The following is a 17,678-nucleotide window of genomic DNA, read 5'->3' as shown; positions in this document are numbered from 1 at the left end:
TTGTTGTATTAACAGCTATTGAAGTGCTGGGACTCGCCTGCACCCTGCTTTTAGAGCTGGTGATGTTGAGCTGCTTTGACAAAGCTGTTTTTATTTAATGCATCAGAAAACCAGGAAAAAAAGTAGATGTAAGAATGCATTTGGATTCCAGTGAACCTGCCTGGTACATCATTCTAGAAACAAAATTCCTGCTTACACACAGAATTTACAGAAAATAAATTTGTTAAAACTGGTATGAAGCTGACATGGTGAAATCCAGAAGGAAAATGCTTTGGCTGTGATTGTCAGAAATTCATGTTTCCCATTTTTCAAAATGGGACATGAGTTGAACGTGTTTTATATTTCCTACAACTAGCAATTTTCTTTCTTTGAAATGTGTTAGAGGGAGGAGCCCAGAAGTGCTGTGGGAGGGACTAAAATTCATACTAAAGTTTTAGCATGAGAGGGAGAATTGTCAGAGTAGAAGGTCTCTTCTGAGGTTTTGCTTTTTTATTTTTATTTTTTTTCCAATTTAGGATGATAAATATTCATGTTCAGATTCTTCTAACAGTTCTTTTTTGGAATTCTGATTGTCAGATTATTCCCAGGATTGAAGAATGTGGACTTTCATGTTCTCAGGTAATCTCTTACTTGTTCCTATTTGTTACCTATTAATTTAGTAGTTGTATGTTGCCAAAATAGTAGTGAGAAAAGCAAGAAAGAAAAATGGAAAACTAATTCAGCTGTCCTGAACATTCACTTTATATTTCTGTCATTCTGAATTAAGTGTCCAAAGTGGCAAAAATGATTGTTAGAAAGGGAGTAAGAGAATGTGTCTTGCACTATTTCCAACTGCTGTTGTTAGTACCCTCTAAATCTGTCCTTGTATTTGAAAAAATTTACTAAGTTCATATTCATTGCTTTGGAGAGTCAGTGTTTGCGAGAGCAGTGCTGCCAAAGAGATGAGAGAGGGAGGGATGGAAGGGTTCAGAAATTGCTAATTATGTTGGGAATATATAATACTGACTTTCCTGCGAGAAAAAAAGGATGAATTAAGCTTGAGAAAGAATAAAAACTGGGTTTAATTTTGTGGGATGAATGGAACTGCAGTGTTAAATAAATCGCTTATGTATGTGCATAAAGGGGAGTCTAAACCATATACCATCTCTTTAGTATATTGGAAATTCGTGTGTTTCCAACTATCCCCACAAAGGGGCAGTGTGGAGATATCCTACGTCTGTTGACATTCTGAAACAGTAAGAATAATCTGAAAGATATATAAATAATAATAATAAAAAAGAATAAAATAATAGGATACCTGACTTTCAGTCTTAGTTGAGAATGATAACTATCTACTTTCTACAGAGAAGTAGAATTGATGGCATGAAAGACAGTGGCTGTCTGTTCAGACTTCTTGAATATGCCAGTGTTTAGGAGAGGCAATGAGGCATCCTAAAGTGGTACTACACAGATATTAAGCTAGTACATGTTTCGGCAAGTTATTCTATATTTTATATGTTTATCCTAGAAAATATCATGAATAAAGATGCTTATAAAACACTAGGTTGAGGGACCCCTCCCTTGAAGTTGTTTAATATTCCCACATTTAAATTCTGTAGTGTCTATCCACTTAAATAATGTTTTCAGAATAATAAAGTATAGTCATAAGACGTTAATCTCTAGATGTGGCTGAGGACTTTTAGAGAATTTTTATGTACTTAACATTTATGAATGCAAACGTTCATTTTAAATAATTTATGCTCCTTGGTCCGCTGCATTGAGAGTTAAAATAGAGATGATTAACCATTCTAATTTATCCCTCCACAGAGTGTGTGACTGTCAGACTCAGCATGTGAAAAACAATACCAGCCTTTTTATGGTGGGGTTCTATCTAGAGGATAGGGTTGACCTCTGAGGACCTTAAACAGCATCTTTCCCTGTCATAGGCATGCATGTTAAGAAGACTGATTCATTGGATACCTAAGATATAGATTTGTCCTACAACTTATTAAATGAATGTTGGATAAATGAGAAAGGTGTTGTATTGTTTGGTTTTGGTGTGTTTTTTGTTTTGTTTTGTTTTTTTGGGCTTTTTTTTTTAGTTTTGTTTTAGATTTGTAGTTTTGTGGGGTTTTTTTTGTTTGTTTGTTTTGTCTTGTTTTGCTCTAGTTTACAGAGGAAATACATTGTTTCCACTATAACGGAATCAATTAATCATCTGTGATGTTAAAGACAGGATTCAGTCCATGTTCTCTATGTGATTTTTTTGCTAGTTGTATTCTGTGGAATCTTGAACACATTAATGACTTTTTAAAACAAAAATGTTTTCTCACTGGAAACAACAATGATCTCAACAGGATAAATTACTGCCAGCACAGCGTTTCAGTCTACTGCAGAGCATTTTAGCTACATGAAATTAGGAGTCTCAGTACTAGCTAGTTAGAGAAAACTCCTTCCTTTTGCTTTGGAAGAAACTTCAATTTCCCTACAGAACTGACCACTATTTGTGGCTTCCATCCCATTCTTACCTGTGTTACTTTAAAAGGGAGCTGTTTAACTTCCTCCATGATTTTGACTCAATGGTCTTTATAGGGGCACTTTAAAATTTGTCCTTGTCTATGTGCAGTATGTGTGCTGTCTTCAATGCCATGTTTTATAGCAATTTGCTTAATGTAATAGTGAGATACTGTAATTTTAAAACCACTGTAAGTTTTCTGTAGCTGCTATTGCTACAAATGAGTATTTACTATAGAAATTTTTTTTTCTTTATGAAGTTTTCTGATAAGTTTATGTAAGTGGATTTCTCTTCTGCAGAGTCAGCCCTGAGGTTGTGTGGCTCTTCATCAAGCAATAGGGGAATGAAAAGCTATTGATTTGAATTTTGCTACATTTTTCAGACTGTGGGTACTGTCAGAAGTTTTTGAGCAGCATTAATAACTAAAACCCTAGAGTTTGACCAGCAGATTAGATTTTAAGGTGGCTGTGTCTCCTGAATATTTGTAAGCAGTTTTGACCTCCTTGGCTACTCCACTTTGGTTATTCACTTTGAGTTGTTCACTCTAATAAGAGTAAAGCATTGGCTGCAAGAGGGAAATAGAGACACAACTGTTTTGAGGTATGTGACTTAAAAATCCTTCACTGAACTGCTTAGATTTTGGATCTTATTATAATTTTATGAATCATTCTTAGTTTACCATATGTATTCAGTAAGACATCTTTGCATTGCCTTATACAAGGCAACATCCAGGTTTCATTACTATACCACAAGCTGTACTTCTGTTCAGTACACAAAAGGAAAAAACAAAAGACCATTGGATGTTTATACAAGTAAATGAAAATTTAACCAGCATGAAAATATACAATTGTGGGTTGAGTTATGGCAAAGGAACAACCAAACTTTTATTATGCACTATGATTTATTTCTCCTTCCTTATTTTAATGGCTTGGCTTTAGAGCTTGTGTGGCATTCTGGTATTCAAAGGTTAAATACAATGGGTTTGGTCTCCAGGCCTCACCCAATAGCAAACAGAGTTATCAGCCAAGTTTCCCTGTAAAAGCATAGGGGAATCCCAGCCTGCAATTGAAATTGGGTTTGTGCCCTACTCATTTTACAATCGGCATTGTTTGCAGGCTGTACACAAAGAAACAGGCTTACACCAAATTTGACTCAACAGCTGGTAAAGATCAAGAGCACTACATTTAAAAAGCCTTCCAGAAGTCTATGAAATAGTATTTGTATTGTTTGCCATTAAATGTAGTGTTTCCAAAGTCCATGGATAAAGAAGGAAATCCAAAATGGAATCCGGGATTTCCTGCAATTATAAAGGTTATTGGCAGCAAATTCTTGATATCGCTGCTCCCTGTTCATGGTATTCACAGTTGATGTATGTGGTGTTTCTTTACCGGATATTTATACCAGAGATCAGTCTACTTTTGCTGAATACTACACACTGCAAAACCAGTGCAAAACCAGCCCTTAGGCCACCAACTCAGCTGGCATAGATTGGCATACTTTGGTATTATTACGGTAAGCAATTCATATTTTTACAGTGATCTCAAGCCACTAAAAAATGGACATGATAATCTAGGTGACATAATTCAGTTGTTCCCTAAAATATGTTTGGAAATCTATTTTCAGACATAGAAAATGTCTGACGAGACTGATCATAGACCTGGCTTCCTCAGAATGAGTGAGAGAGATACAGTGTGAAGTCCTGACATAGGATGATGATTCACCACCCACTTTTTTGTGCTTGCATTGATATAGTTGATGACCAGAGGAGATGCATAAAAATATAAAACATACCCTCTGCTAATATTTGCTGAGTATAATCCACAAGAACATGCGCTACATAGAAAGCTTGGGTTTTGCACCCCTGCCTGTCACTGACTCACTTGTGTGGCCCTGTTCAAGTAATTTCCTTTCTCCAGTTTTCACAAGTCCAAAATAGTGCTGACCTTCCTGTGTGATGTGTCTTAATTACGTGTTTTAATTAAGTGCTTTGAATACTGTGATTAAGTGTTAAGTACTCATTACTCAAAACAATCATATTGAGTCACTGTATTAGAGTAATATTAACCCATTTGCTTAGATATCCCTGCTTGCCTTCTCTGCTGATAGTCAGGAGAGCTGCACTTCAGTGAGTTAAGGTGACTTATCTCTTGAACTGTGTTTTACATTTGCTCTTAAGGTCAGAAATAGCTTGACAATGATATAAGACACTTAACTTCCATGTTTCCTGCTGTGTCCTATGCCATCCCATTTCCTCACCCCCTGAGAAGAAAACAGCCAGTGACAGATACAAGCAGGGACTTACAAAACACTCCAGTGTTCCTCATTATTAGAGCATCTACCAACACTTTCAGGAGTGGTGGAGATGGAGAAAGCCCTGCAAGTCCGAACTTGCAAAAAATGCAGCAGTAGCTCTTGTTTCTTTTCTTTCTCTCTTCTTCCTTCCTTGAGAACTCTGGAAAAAAGTTAGAAGGTTTGAAAGAGGTAATCCACTGGAGTAGCATGAGCTGAAGCACTACAAGAAAGTCATGAAAGCTGGGGTCACAAAATTAACAGATGTTGGAACTGGACCTGACAAGGTATCCTAAAGCTGAAACACAAGGCAGTGCTAGAAGCTTCACCGCCATCATATGTCACATAAATATGTGCAATCAGCATCCATAGCAGGAGGTAGATATTAAAAAAACAACAACCAAAAAAGGGATACATAAGCAGGCTCAGTATGAGATGGGAGCAGGTGACCTTTATTATTGGCTGTGAATGTTAGCTCACAGGTCTCTCTCCGCCCTAATCTTAGGGAGGGAAGATGTCTGTCAGCTCCTTTTGAGCCCAGCATACAGTGGTGAATATGGAGATCTGGGAGTAGGTGCTTTCCACAGCTGCAGAATATTGTTGTCTGACTGCTTTGCAGTTGGAAAGCTACTTGTAATTTGATGAAATCTAGGCTGACAAATCTTTTTTAGGAGTGGTAGTAACTATAATGAGACCATGTGGTGTGGCCTAGCTGGAATTCATGTAGTAAGGTCTAGAGTTAGCTTAATTTGTACATTTGCTAAAGCTGGCAATGCTGTACCTGTTACTTTGTCATGTTTGTTTATACTGTCCTGGTCTTCCTCCCTTGCCAGAATGCCTGTGCATGGGAGAGAACCAGGGATGGTAAAAAATGAGAAGGAACAAAAAGAGGGTTTAAAGACTTATTTCTAAGTATAGCTTTGGATACTCTTGTGGCTTTTTGGTTCAGCATTGAGAAGCTCACCTCATTCCCATATAGGTAGGTAATTTCATAGAATCATAGAATAGTTAGGGTTGGAAAGGACCTTAAGATCATCAAGTTCCAACCCCCCTGTGATGGGCAAGGACGCCTCACACTAAACCATGTCACCCAAGGCTCTGTCCAACCTGGCCTTGAACACCATCAGGGTTGGAGCATTCACAACCTCCCTGGGCAACCTATTCCAGTGCCTCACCACCCTCTCAGTAAAGAATTTCTTCCTTAGATCCAATCTAAACTTCCCCTGTTTAAGTTTTAACCCATTGCCCCTTGTCCTGTCACTACAGTCCCTGATGAAGAGTCCCTCCCCAGCATCCTTGTAGGCCCCCTTCAGATACTGGAAGGCTGCTATGAGGTCTCCACGCAGCCTTCTCTTCTCCAGGCTGAACAGCCTCAACTTTCTCAGCCTGTCTCCATACGGGACGTGCTCCAGTCCCCTGATCATCCTTGTGGCCCTCCTCTGGACTTGTTCCAATTTGGACCTAAGAAAGAAGCTTCCCCCTAGCTCTAACTAGAAATAATTTGTTTTCTAGGAGCCCTGAATTCCTGTGTGCTGTGGTTACCAGGCTGTTCAAATCAGGAACCGTTATTTGAAGTTCTGTGTGTTTTGTTACCATCATCCCCACAAGAGATGCCTAGGTTTTATATATCAACTCTGGCACAGATGTTTTCGTGTTAGTCTTCATACTCCCAGGAAAATATATTTGTTTGTGAAGCTTTTTTCATTTTTTTGGCATTTATTGGCTTGCTTTTCTTTTTTTTTTTGAAACCAGGGATTTATTTGCCATCTTAAAAATATAAAGCAGAGAATATATCCTAAACAGCAGCGTGTTGGTGACCAAGTTCCAGACCAGCTCTATGATATGGACGCATCACAATACTGACCCTGCTTTTACAGCTGCAGGAATTCAGTGGTCTAGAATTTTCTGAGGTCATGAATAAGCTGGAAAGTCACAGTAACTAACGATGATGAGGTCTGGAATGGATTGCTTGTGGAGCTTATAGAGATCTCCACACATGCTAAGAAAATCTCGGTTGCGTCTCAGATAAAGGTCATTCTTTCTAAGGCAGAAATGTAAAGTAGATGGCATCTGGAGTTCTTTCTAACCCTAATATCTCTGCTTTCATTCATAATTGTCTCTCTTGTGGGATATAAAGATGGTCTGTCAAGTCATATTTGGCTTATTCCTTCGGAACAGTCAACAGAGCCAAGGTTGCTCTTGCTCTACTGCATGTCCTGCCCTTTCAGCATGCAAAGTACTGAACTCACCATGAAAACTGTATGGGACATATAATCTCCTTCAGGAAGTGTCTATGCAAAAAAGATGAGAGTTTCAGTTTTACTTTGCAGATTATCTGTGGCTCTTGCAAGAAAATACGTCAACTTAGTTGCTTTGAGTATGTGTGGTAAATTTCAATCATTTCTGGAAAACTGATTGTCTTGCAGTTGCCTCTACTTGCCTGCATATTTTCAGAAAGTATGAATCATATAAACAACATTGTACAGTAACTAGATGTGCATTCGTTGTCTTTTCTTGGAAAAACTTTGAGGAAATAGAATTTATTGCACTTAACACATTTCACTGTCTCCAGTTTTGTTTTTCCCTTTCATCTCTACATATGCAAACTTCCTTGATCTTTTTCCCACTTCCTCATCTCCCTGACTTGCTGTTCTTCCTTCCGTGACTGCAGTGACAGTTTTCTCCATTACTTTACAAACGTCTATATCTTTCTATTATAATTTATCTCCTTTTTTTAAAAAAAATTTTTTTTGCTATTCTCATTATAGTATCATGCTTCATGCTTAGTTTTGGTACATAGTGTGTTAGTTTATCTATAATATGCCATTTTAAAGTGTGAGAGGACTAGAAAATAGGTAAGCAGGGTTTTTTTCCTCTTATCAGTTTCTTCCAGGAAGAGATACTTCTAGGAGCTTATAGGGATTACTAGAATTAGGAGCAGGGGTTAAAGGAGCTCTCCTGTCTCCACTAGCTGTATTTTCCCTCATTTTTAATATATTTAGATATAATAGAATAATTTTTACAGCATGGTCTCATCTGTGTTACCATTCAATGTAGATGAGGCCATTAGTGACATGGTTTAGGGGTGGACTTGACAGTCCTGGAGTAATGGTTGGACTTGATGATCTTAAAGGTCTTTTCCAATCTAGTTGATTCTATGATTCTATGATTATTTTCTCTTCCGCTTAGGGGGAAAACCACGTACTTTTTAGCTAAATGTGAGGCATAGGTGGTTTTCAGTGAGTAAGAGCTATCATTAAAAATGAGACATAGGGTGAAGCAATATATGAAGGTACTGAACACTGATGGGTTTATTAAGTTGAGGCAATGCCCTGGAATTATTGCTGCCTTTAGGGACAACAGCGTGATCAGGAGAGTCAGGTGAAACAACGCTGCTGTTGAACCACTGGTAGAATCCTGCCTCTTTGGAAGCCCTTCTTTTGGACCTCTGCCTTCTTTAGTTGGACTGTGCTAACTTTAGCATCTACAGTACCTGGAAGATACACAAGATAAAGCCAAATGTAATTATTCCATAATTTGGTCCTCAGCCCCCAACAATGTTAGAAGTTCACATTAAAAAAAGAAATAGACTGTGTAATGACTTTTTGAGTAATTATTTTTTATTTTTTATTTTATATTATTTATTCTTCCTTAGCATTTCCAAATGTATTCATAAGTGGCTTCTATATTGGTTATCTCAAACAGTAAATGCAGCTGGAATGCACAGTATAGATATTTTCAGTAGGGCTTTGGTATATGGCATTTTTTGAATGTGTTTTAGTCTTTTCATGTACACACACTACTAGCTCTTTCAGGGAAAGATGTTTTGGCTTTTGTGGCCCTTGATAGGAGAGGAAAGGCGTGTATAGAGGGATTCTGGTGTAAGATTTCTGATGTAGGATTAAGACTTTCAGTTGCCATAATAATACAAATATGAATAGTTAGGAAATAATCCGGTGAAAAAATTTCAAGTGTGCAGCCACAAAATAAATAAACAAATGTATGTTTTCACCTTTGTGTACTAAGCTTTTCCTCATTTTGCTGTGGCTAGAGTGTTTCTGTAACTCAAGCAAGCACAGTTAGAGCTAGTCAGGTGTCTTAGTCATTAAGTCTTTAATGGAAACAGTTCCTTAGCTGATACTGTGGCATCAGGAAGGAATGCAGCGGCCTCTCAGGATTGCCATCAGAAACTACTTTACCACTGCTTCTAGCATGGCCTGAGGTATCATTTGTACAGCTTTACAGCCTTACACAACCATGTAACAAGCTAAGGCTAGAATAAAACCAAAGGCAACATTTAAAATATTTCCCATCAAGAAAAGCTATAATCAGGGGTAGTTTCAAGGTTATTTAAGTTTGAAATTTTTCTGTTTAAGGAGAAGAGGAAGAAATACAATATGTATGAGAGCTACAAAAACCCAGAAACATGCTCCTGCATTTATCTCCATGCCTTTGAAGGGTGTCAGCCCTGACACATGGCCTCCAAAGTCTTGAAACTGTTATAATAAATTATTACCAAGTGTGCTTTGTTGTTCTAAATTTTGGTATTTGTGATCCATGCTGGCAGGGTTGGGATTAGCAAGTGAATTTTTGGTTTTAAGCCCTTCTGCTCCCAGCATTTCAGGATAGTATCTCTGCAACATTCACCCATTCTATGACCTTGCTCCTTTGCTATTGTTCCAGGTTATTAAATACAGGCTAAATGGAGACAATGAAAAGGCATCAGTGACTTGTCATAGCAGTATGAGAAACCTGCATGCTCACCATGGTGCTACTTCAAGTTAGGCAAGGGAAAAAGTTAAGCACTATGTTAATCTCACCTCTAGTCTCTACAGCCCAGGCACCTGAGTTAGGAGGCAGAGTTTGACATTCTTTCTTCAGAGTAGCTGCTGAGTCACTCTTCCGAAGTTTCAGCTTCTGGTTTTTGGGTGGTTTTTTGAAGACTGCTGAAAATAAAATGTAAGCGGCCTTTGAAGTAGGAAACAGATTTCCCATTTGAATGGTGAAGTCACTCAGCTTTAAAAATCACATCTTGCCTGTCCTTCTCTCAGACCATCTTTTTTCATTTCCTCTGTATGCAGTATCACTGCTTTGACAGGAGGCCTGGGAAACCGTCTCATTTACTGAGCAGTGTAGCAAGCAGACAATTTAGGGGTAGAACTGCTTCAGGTGAAGGAGCATGTTGAACATGGCTGTCCCTTGAGATAAGGACTTGGATGCTAGAGTATAAAAACTGGAATGTTCCCATATTCTACTTTCCTCTTCTAATATTTCCAGCTTGAAAGAAGCTCAGCTTAAGCTTTGTTAGTTCGACATCTGTTACAGTTAAATCTACTCCAGCCACTTGCTACTCTGGGGATGTGGGTGTCTCACAAGTGAGTGTATGCTATCCTAAAGAACTCTGGCATAAGCTAGATGTCATTCCAGCTTCATTCTGGTCATGTATCCATGAAGCTTTCAGATCAGAAAGGGAAGTGCCTAATAAGCTTATGCGTCTGTAAGTGTTACGTGGCAATTAGTAATTATGGATCATGGTGTTTGGCTGAGACTACCACTGTTTGCTTAAATCATGTTTCAGGTACCTAAGTAATCTTTTAGAGCTGGCTTACTTCACAGTATCACAGCATAGCTGAGGTTGGAAGGGACCATCAGGGATCATCTAGTCCAACCTCCCTGCTCAAGCAGGGTCACGTAGAGCACATTGCTCAGGATTGCATCCAGACAGCTCTTGAGCATCTCCAGGGAAGGAGACTCCACAACCTCTCTGGGCAACCTATTCCAATGCTCAGTCACCCTCACAGTGAAGTTCTTCCTCATGTTCAGGTGGAACTTCCTCTGTTTTACTTTGTGCCTCTTGCCCTATCACCTGGGATCACTGAGAAGAGTCTGGCACCATCCTCTTGACACCCTCCCTTCAAATACTTATGTCTATTGATCAGATCCCCCTGGAGCCTTCTCTTCTCTAGGCTGAGCAGATCCAGCTCCCTCAGCCTTTCCTCACGTGAAAGATGCTCCACACCCTTAGTCATTCTTCCCTTCAGTCCTCAAGCTGGGTTTTCTTGTAGCCTTTTCTGTGCTACAGAGACCATTATTCCATGCTACCCTCAAAGCATGGGGTAGCTGTAGTTGTCTGGAGAGCTTGAGGAATCAATGTCCTCCAGTTTTTCAAGAAACAGTAAAAAAAAAGGCTGACGTGATCTGGTGCTGGTGACAGTACTGCTTCTAGCAGGAGGCTGGACTTGGTGACCTCCAGAGACCCCCTACACCCTAGATTTCTTTGTTTCCATTTTATCATCCTCTGTGTGAGATCTCCAGTCATTCACTGAACTACCCATTAATGCTGTGTTAGAATGTCCCTGTCTCATTGTTAGACTAGAAGTGCTGATTTGGTAGATTAGTCTTCCTTTCAAGTAGCTGAGTAGTCTGAAATTTTTGACACTCTGTGCATGGGATAGTGCTGATTTATACCAGCTGAGGATATGTCATTCAAAGTACATTTTAATTTTACTTTGTCTATTGTATGAAATTCTGATTTGTTAACAACTTGTATGAATGTTTTAGGAAACATGACATCAAAATGATTGGCATATATATTTTTTTTCCTAAAATGTTGCTTCAAGCAAATTTTGCTTCTAGTCTTGTAGTTGAAGCATACAATAGAACAGGCAGCTTTTATTTCAGACTGTCCTATCCCTTTAGTCCAATGAATTTAAAAGCAAGTGGTTTCTATATACATCCTTTTTGTATCGTGTTATTTTTACATACAATTCACTTAAAAATATGAGGGGGGCATTCTTCCCAGTTGTGAGACCTCAAAGCAATATTATTGTGTCTGGACATTCACTTATAGGATAAATGCATATCTCTGCAAAGAGTTCTCAAAGATATAATTACTGTGCTGCCAACTCTTTCACTTGTTCTGCTCTGTAAGAGAGGTACAGCCATGCAGCCACAGTAAAGGTCAGAAGATATTATATGCTGCATGCAGTGCAGCTAAAGTACGTTACAGTCCAGTTAAAATACAGGAATAGGATTTCTCTGCTTCACTATAGTGCAGGAGGAAATAATACTGACTTGAAGACAGAAATCTCTGTTATACTTGCCTAGTAGCAGGTAAAGAAAAGGACAAAAATCTAAGGGGCCTGGGGGTCTTGTGCTGGTTGTGTTCCTACATTACTGAAATACTGCTAGGTGGTTATGGAAGTGCTGGCCTTGTGACAAGCAGCAGGTTTTGGAGGATAGGTCCATATATTTGCATGTGCATGTGAAACGGCAAATGGTGCAGGAGACAAAAATTGGTAAAAGGCTCTGCTTTAGACCATTGTGAAGCCTTACTGAAGATTGTCAGATAATCTTCAGTAGCCCCAATAATATCTTCCTTGTTGTCAGTTCACTGTTTAGTTGAGAGCTCATCAGCATGGCATTAGCACAAGCAGATATTACCTTGCTCTGTTGGACACAAGCCAGCTCTCATACAAAAAATGTGTGACCTTGTTGACACTGTACTGAGCTTGAGCATAAGATCCCACTTCTCAATAGTACTTAACCTCTCAGGTTCAGCACTGCACTAAAATCATGGGACCATTTTTGTTCGGCTTGGAACACACAGAGAGAGACTTGGAGCTGGATAATGCATACACATGATTCAGTGTTTTGTTTTTAGCGTTCTGTTAAAAAATCCAGCAGCATCCAGGCACTCCTGTAGAAGCAGTAGTTCAAAGTAGTCCAAAATAAAGCTTTGCTGTAAGTTCAGGTGCCTCTTCCTTTTCTGCATGGACAGCAGTCCAAATGTTTCCTTCTATGATTGCTTAGCTGATACCATTGCGTGCTGTTTGCGTGTATCTGATCACCACGTTGTCAGTAAAAGTTGAGGAACAACCCTGTGGTTTGCCAAAAATTAAGAAGGATCAAGAGTAAGATAGTTTTACCTTGGCAATGGAAGTAATGACACATGATATCAAAACAAATACAGATGCTCCTTTTGAGAAAAGGTCTTCTGGGGACACTGCATCAGCAGTACTATGAGTTTTTAACAGTTCTAATTTATCATATTATGTGTATTCATCGTTATAATTCATCTGTTTTTCAGTAAATATAGTTAAAATTTCTCTAAGCCTATTATTTTTCTTTTTCACCCATTTCCAGTAACATGTCTTTTTGTATGAATTCTTGACCACGATATAGTTAAAATTATTTTCTTTTAGTGGGACAGGAATCGTTATGTGATCCATGTGATTTTTCTTGCTGTAAAGAATTCTGTTTCCTTACATTTGAGAAGATAAATACAGTGGTACCATTTATAAGAATAGAATGAGAAAAGTCCTGTGAGGTCCCAGTCCCCACCAGCAACAAAGACATGTAAAGTGCAAAGCTATTGTCTCCTTTGCCCGTGCAAATAGCTCTGGAAAAAGCTAAAACATACTCTGTTTCCATTTGTGAAGTTCTCCCTAGATACACTTTTTGGGGCTGAATGTCTCTGTGAAAGAAACTACAGCCATTTTTGGTAGTCTGAGAAGCTTACGATACTGCTCTGAGTCCTCTCTGTTTCCATTCAAAGTTCTTGTGTTGCATAGAGCCATATAATTTTAACTGTGGCTGTCCACTGCTCAAAGACTTTTTTGTTTATGAAGGTGATTGAGATTACATCAGCATGTTCAAGTTTTTTCACTAAAGGTCATGAGAAACCATTTAGGACTCTTATGGCCCAGTATCTTTAGGCTTTTTCCCCCATGAAACAAATGGGGTGAGCAGATGGAGAAAAGAAGGCTGCTGCTGGATTGCTGACATAGAAAGGGGTAAGTAGCTCCGTTTCTGTACTGGAGGATAACTACTGATATGACATGGTTTTGGTGCTTCCAATTGAGACAAAGATTACCACTTTCTAACACATCAAATAAACCCTAGTGGAAAACTGTCTTTGGAACTGTGTCACTTGTGGTCACTCCGTTTGGACAAATGCATTAAAGTAGAAAATGCTGCTGAGAAAGGTGATGGTAAGAAGGAAAGCCTGTTTTGTTAGAGAGAAATAACGAGCTTGGGTTTTATAGTCTCAGAGAAAAAGATGAGAAAAGGTATATTACTGTTTGAAGATAAATGGAAAGTAAATTCCAGGGTGGAAATCATCTATTTAAGTGAAAAGATAATGGGCAAAATCAAAAGTCAGTGCAAGCTAGCCATTATTGTGTTTACATTAGAAATTAAGATTTGGTGCTGGCAGAGAACAGGGATTCTAGAATAGCATTGGCTATTGGAGCAGTGCACACAAAAGGCTGAATGATTTTAAAATGAAGCTTCACCACTTTTTGAAGGGGATTAGACCCAGTGATAGGGGACATCCTTTCTAATTCTGTCCTGAATAAGATGGATCTGTGCAGAACATCCCCTCTGGACTGGAAAGAAAAAAAGAACATGATTAAATTAATCATCTTTGTCAGCCTTTTGGCTACAATTTGAGCATCAGTTGTTGCAAGGCTACACTTTCCTTGTGTTGCAATAACACGTGCAGCCCCATGCTTACTCTTAATGGTGGCCAAAACCAGAAATTGCTGGAATAGAAGGAAACATCAGAATACAGTGTGTTCCTTTTTCTATGCCCTCTCTGTCAGTTGAAACTAAAGTAGAAATGTAGGTAATAGCTTTGCCACTGAGGATCTCTCAAAGGGGGAGGAAATCTTCATTCTTGTCCTGGGTTCAGCAGGAGCAGTAGTGGCTACTGCTGAACCCAGGACAACTCTACATACACTCACTTTAATGTAGACACCTTAATGGATAAATGTTAAGTGTCTGACAACCTTGCCCCAATTAAAGAACAAATTTTAAGGCATTTTCAGGAATAGTACTATTCCTTGTGGAGTTACGGAAGAGCTGCCATCAACTCTTCTATGGACCAGGTACAACGGTGCTAACAGGTAGACTGTGAAACTGAATTTGCCTCAGATTCTTTCCTACATGACAGAACATTCAGGGAAGGATTTCCACAATTCTGCACTTGATTCAGTGCCTGGAGATATGAGAGGAAATGGGCAAGAGGTCTAATCTTTGTTTCTTATCCATGGCAATTTTAATTTATGAAAATACTCTCTGCGCCCCCAAATCCAAGTCTTTCTCTGCTGATCTCACTTTCTTCTCTACAGTCTTTAAACAAAAGAATTTGATATTACAATTGGCTTAGACTGAGAAATTGCTGTGCTAGCTAAAAAGTTGGCACCACACCTTCTATTCAGAATGCTGCATGTTGGTGGTGGCTGTTCAGATAACCTCTAGCTACAGTTGAGTAATACCACAAATGGGGAAAACCCTAGAGAAATAGGAAAATCCCTAACTGTTTGTGCATTGTGTAAGTATATTTTGCTTAGGCTCTTTGCCAAAGTGGATAGGAATCAAAGATGCTCTTGGTATAGGAATAAAATGTGCTATTATGATCAGGATCTTATTTTTTTTGCATAAAAGACACCCACGGCATTTGTGAAAGAGGAAGAAAATTTCCATTCTGGTTTTAGTGTGTTATGTTTTTCTATTGCATTCATCACTGAAAATTCCTGAAAACAAAAGATATAGAAAGTGGGAGAGGAACTTGGTTAATTTATTTGAGTTCTTCTTCGAGACAAATGGTCTCTTTTGGCTATTTTGCAAAAGGATTCTAAAAGAAAATACTGCCTCCACCCCTCCCCCTTGGTATTGTACAATAAAAAGAAACACTTGTTAAAAAAGGAGGAATTTAGCTGTGACCAAATGCTCTCTGTAACTGGCAAGTGTTTGTGCAAACGTTTGATTCTTTATGTAAACCTTCTCAACAATGCCTCACCCAGAACAAAATCAAGTGCTTAAGAATGACAAAACATCTCCTTACCACAACAGAAATCACTGATGGATATGTTTCTTTTTTCCCATGGAGAAGATGAGAAAATTAATGCAAGATGGTACTGGGCAGTGATCAGATGGTAGGATTCATCTGAGCAATAGTATAAACCAGTAATTAATTGATAGACCAGAAGGTGCAGGTGGATTTCTGCATCATCCCACAGTCCCATGGAAGTGGGTGATTTTCTTTTTTTTCCATGTTTGTTACTTAAGACAATTTATTTACGTGTAAATTGCATTCTTCAGGTGTCATCACAGGGGCATCAAAGCACTGGCTTTTCAGTAAAAGGCTGAATCCTCTGAGTTTTATGAGATTTTTGATGTTTATTTCAGTGAGATCTTTATTTTTTTCTAATGTATTTTTGCACCATGATTGTAACCAGACAGAACGGTTGGAGAAGTTAATTTAAAGACGATGTTCAAAGAAATTTTAACTGGGAATTGGGAACTCTCTCAAGCCACCTAACCAAAATATTTTCAATAGTTTAGCTGCCAAATGGGAAGTTAAAAATACAGAACTAATTTGCTAAATTATCAACCTCATGAAAGATTAATTTCTTCCAGTAAGCAGTGGCTCAGCAGTGAGTTGATCCAACAGTTAGGTTTTCTCAGCAAGAAAGTTAGCTCCTTAGCCCCCTCAGTTGATTTTTTGCAGTCATTTTGTATATTTGTCTATTCCACACCCTAAGGCCATGGAGAACCTCAAGTTCAGAGGCTGAATTCAAATTGTCCTTCTGCATACTCCTGGAGGGTTCTATTAGAATGAATTCAAAATCAGGGCTTTGAAACAGTAGTTAAAATTCCAGTAGTTTTATATGAGCTGGCATGTTCTTTTTTTATTGGTTTAGTGTTGCACTGAATTATTCAGTGATCATTGTGCATTAGGAGAATCAGCAAACTATGAATAAAGTTCTTTTGTGAGGGGCAGAATTAATTAATATATGACAAATATTTCTATGAATATATTACTGCAGAAATGAGGTTGCATTAGTTACATTTTTCAGTCCTTCAGGGGGATTTGAGGAATTTCTGATACCACTGAAATAGAAGTACCCCAGTTTTAGAACAGTTATGCAAAGAAGTTTGATTTCCGTTACATAATCATAGAGTAATTTGTGTTGAAAGGGACCTTCTACTCCAACCTCCCTGCAATGAGCAGTGACATCTTCAACTAGATCAGGTTACTCAGAGTTGCCTCCAACCTGATCTTGAATGCTTCCAGGGATGGGGCATCTACCACCTCTCTGTGCAACCTGTGTTAGTGCTTTATTGTAAAAAATTTCTTCCTTATGTCTAAATTTCCCCTCTTTTAGTTTAAAACCGTTGCCCCTTGTCCTATCACAACAGGCCACACTTTTTTGTGTATTGATGTAGTATTGTGTAGAAGCAGCCAAAGTAATACCTTTAACAACATCACAAGTAATTTTTATAATCTCCAGTCTATGAAAATATATGACCATCTCTGTCTTTTTATAGTGAGTGGTTTAAAATGCTACCTTTAATGCATCTGCGCTTTTATGAGTCATAGTGACAAACTGCCAGTTGTAAAAGATGACTACTTACCTCCAGAAGTTACTATTAAAAATAAAAGTGCCAAAAGGACAGAGGAATGGGAACTGATACAGTTTAGATCCTGTTGACTGGTTTTCTGAAGGCCTTCTTTAAAAACAAGCTTATCTAGCTAAGAACTTAAAAGCAGCAATGAAGGACAGAAAACACTTCTTGGGTACTCTAGGCAGTTGCCACAATGTAGCTAACATGCTGTCATTTCTCACCTGAACAATATGATTTTGCTCCACAGCTGTGTTTATGAGGAGAACAGAATTACCTGTGGATGAGAATGCCTCATGGATGACCAAGCAATAGCTATTTTATGGTGTGCTAACGCTTACCTGGGTTGCAGTCTGTTTGTCTGCAACGTGGGAACTTCAGGATGTCCACTGAGAGACTTTTGCTGGCTCTAAACCTCAGAGGTTGTTGTCGTCTTATTGACTTAGTATGTTTTAAAAAGGATGAGAGCTGCCAGTCCCTTTGA

At 38.6% G+C, this 17,678-nt stretch overlaps 1 protein-coding gene across 1 annotated transcript in view; it reads left to right on the top strand.

The window, feature by feature from the left end:
• Window positions 1-261: 261 nt before the first annotated feature.
• IL17REL (interleukin 17 receptor E like) overlaps window positions 262-17,678 on the top strand; it is a gene marked incomplete at its 3' end in the record, with an annotated part of 44,276 nt that continues 26,859 nt past the window's right edge. The window contains exon 1 of the mRNA XM_080636849.1: window positions 262-618. Coding sequence (XP_080492975.1) covers window positions 517-618 — 102 coding nt within the window. The 5' untranslated portion in view covers window positions 262-516. The remainder of the gene's footprint in view (window positions 619-17,678) is intronic.

Source organism: Psittacula echo, assembly GCF_963264785.1.
Source record: "Psittacula echo genome assembly, chromosome: 1".
NCBI lineage: Eukaryota > Metazoa > Chordata > Aves > Psittaciformes > Psittacidae > Psittacula > Psittacula echo.
The sequence above is the reverse complement of the archived record's forward strand: the minus strand, read 5'-3'. Positions and strand labels throughout refer to the sequence as shown.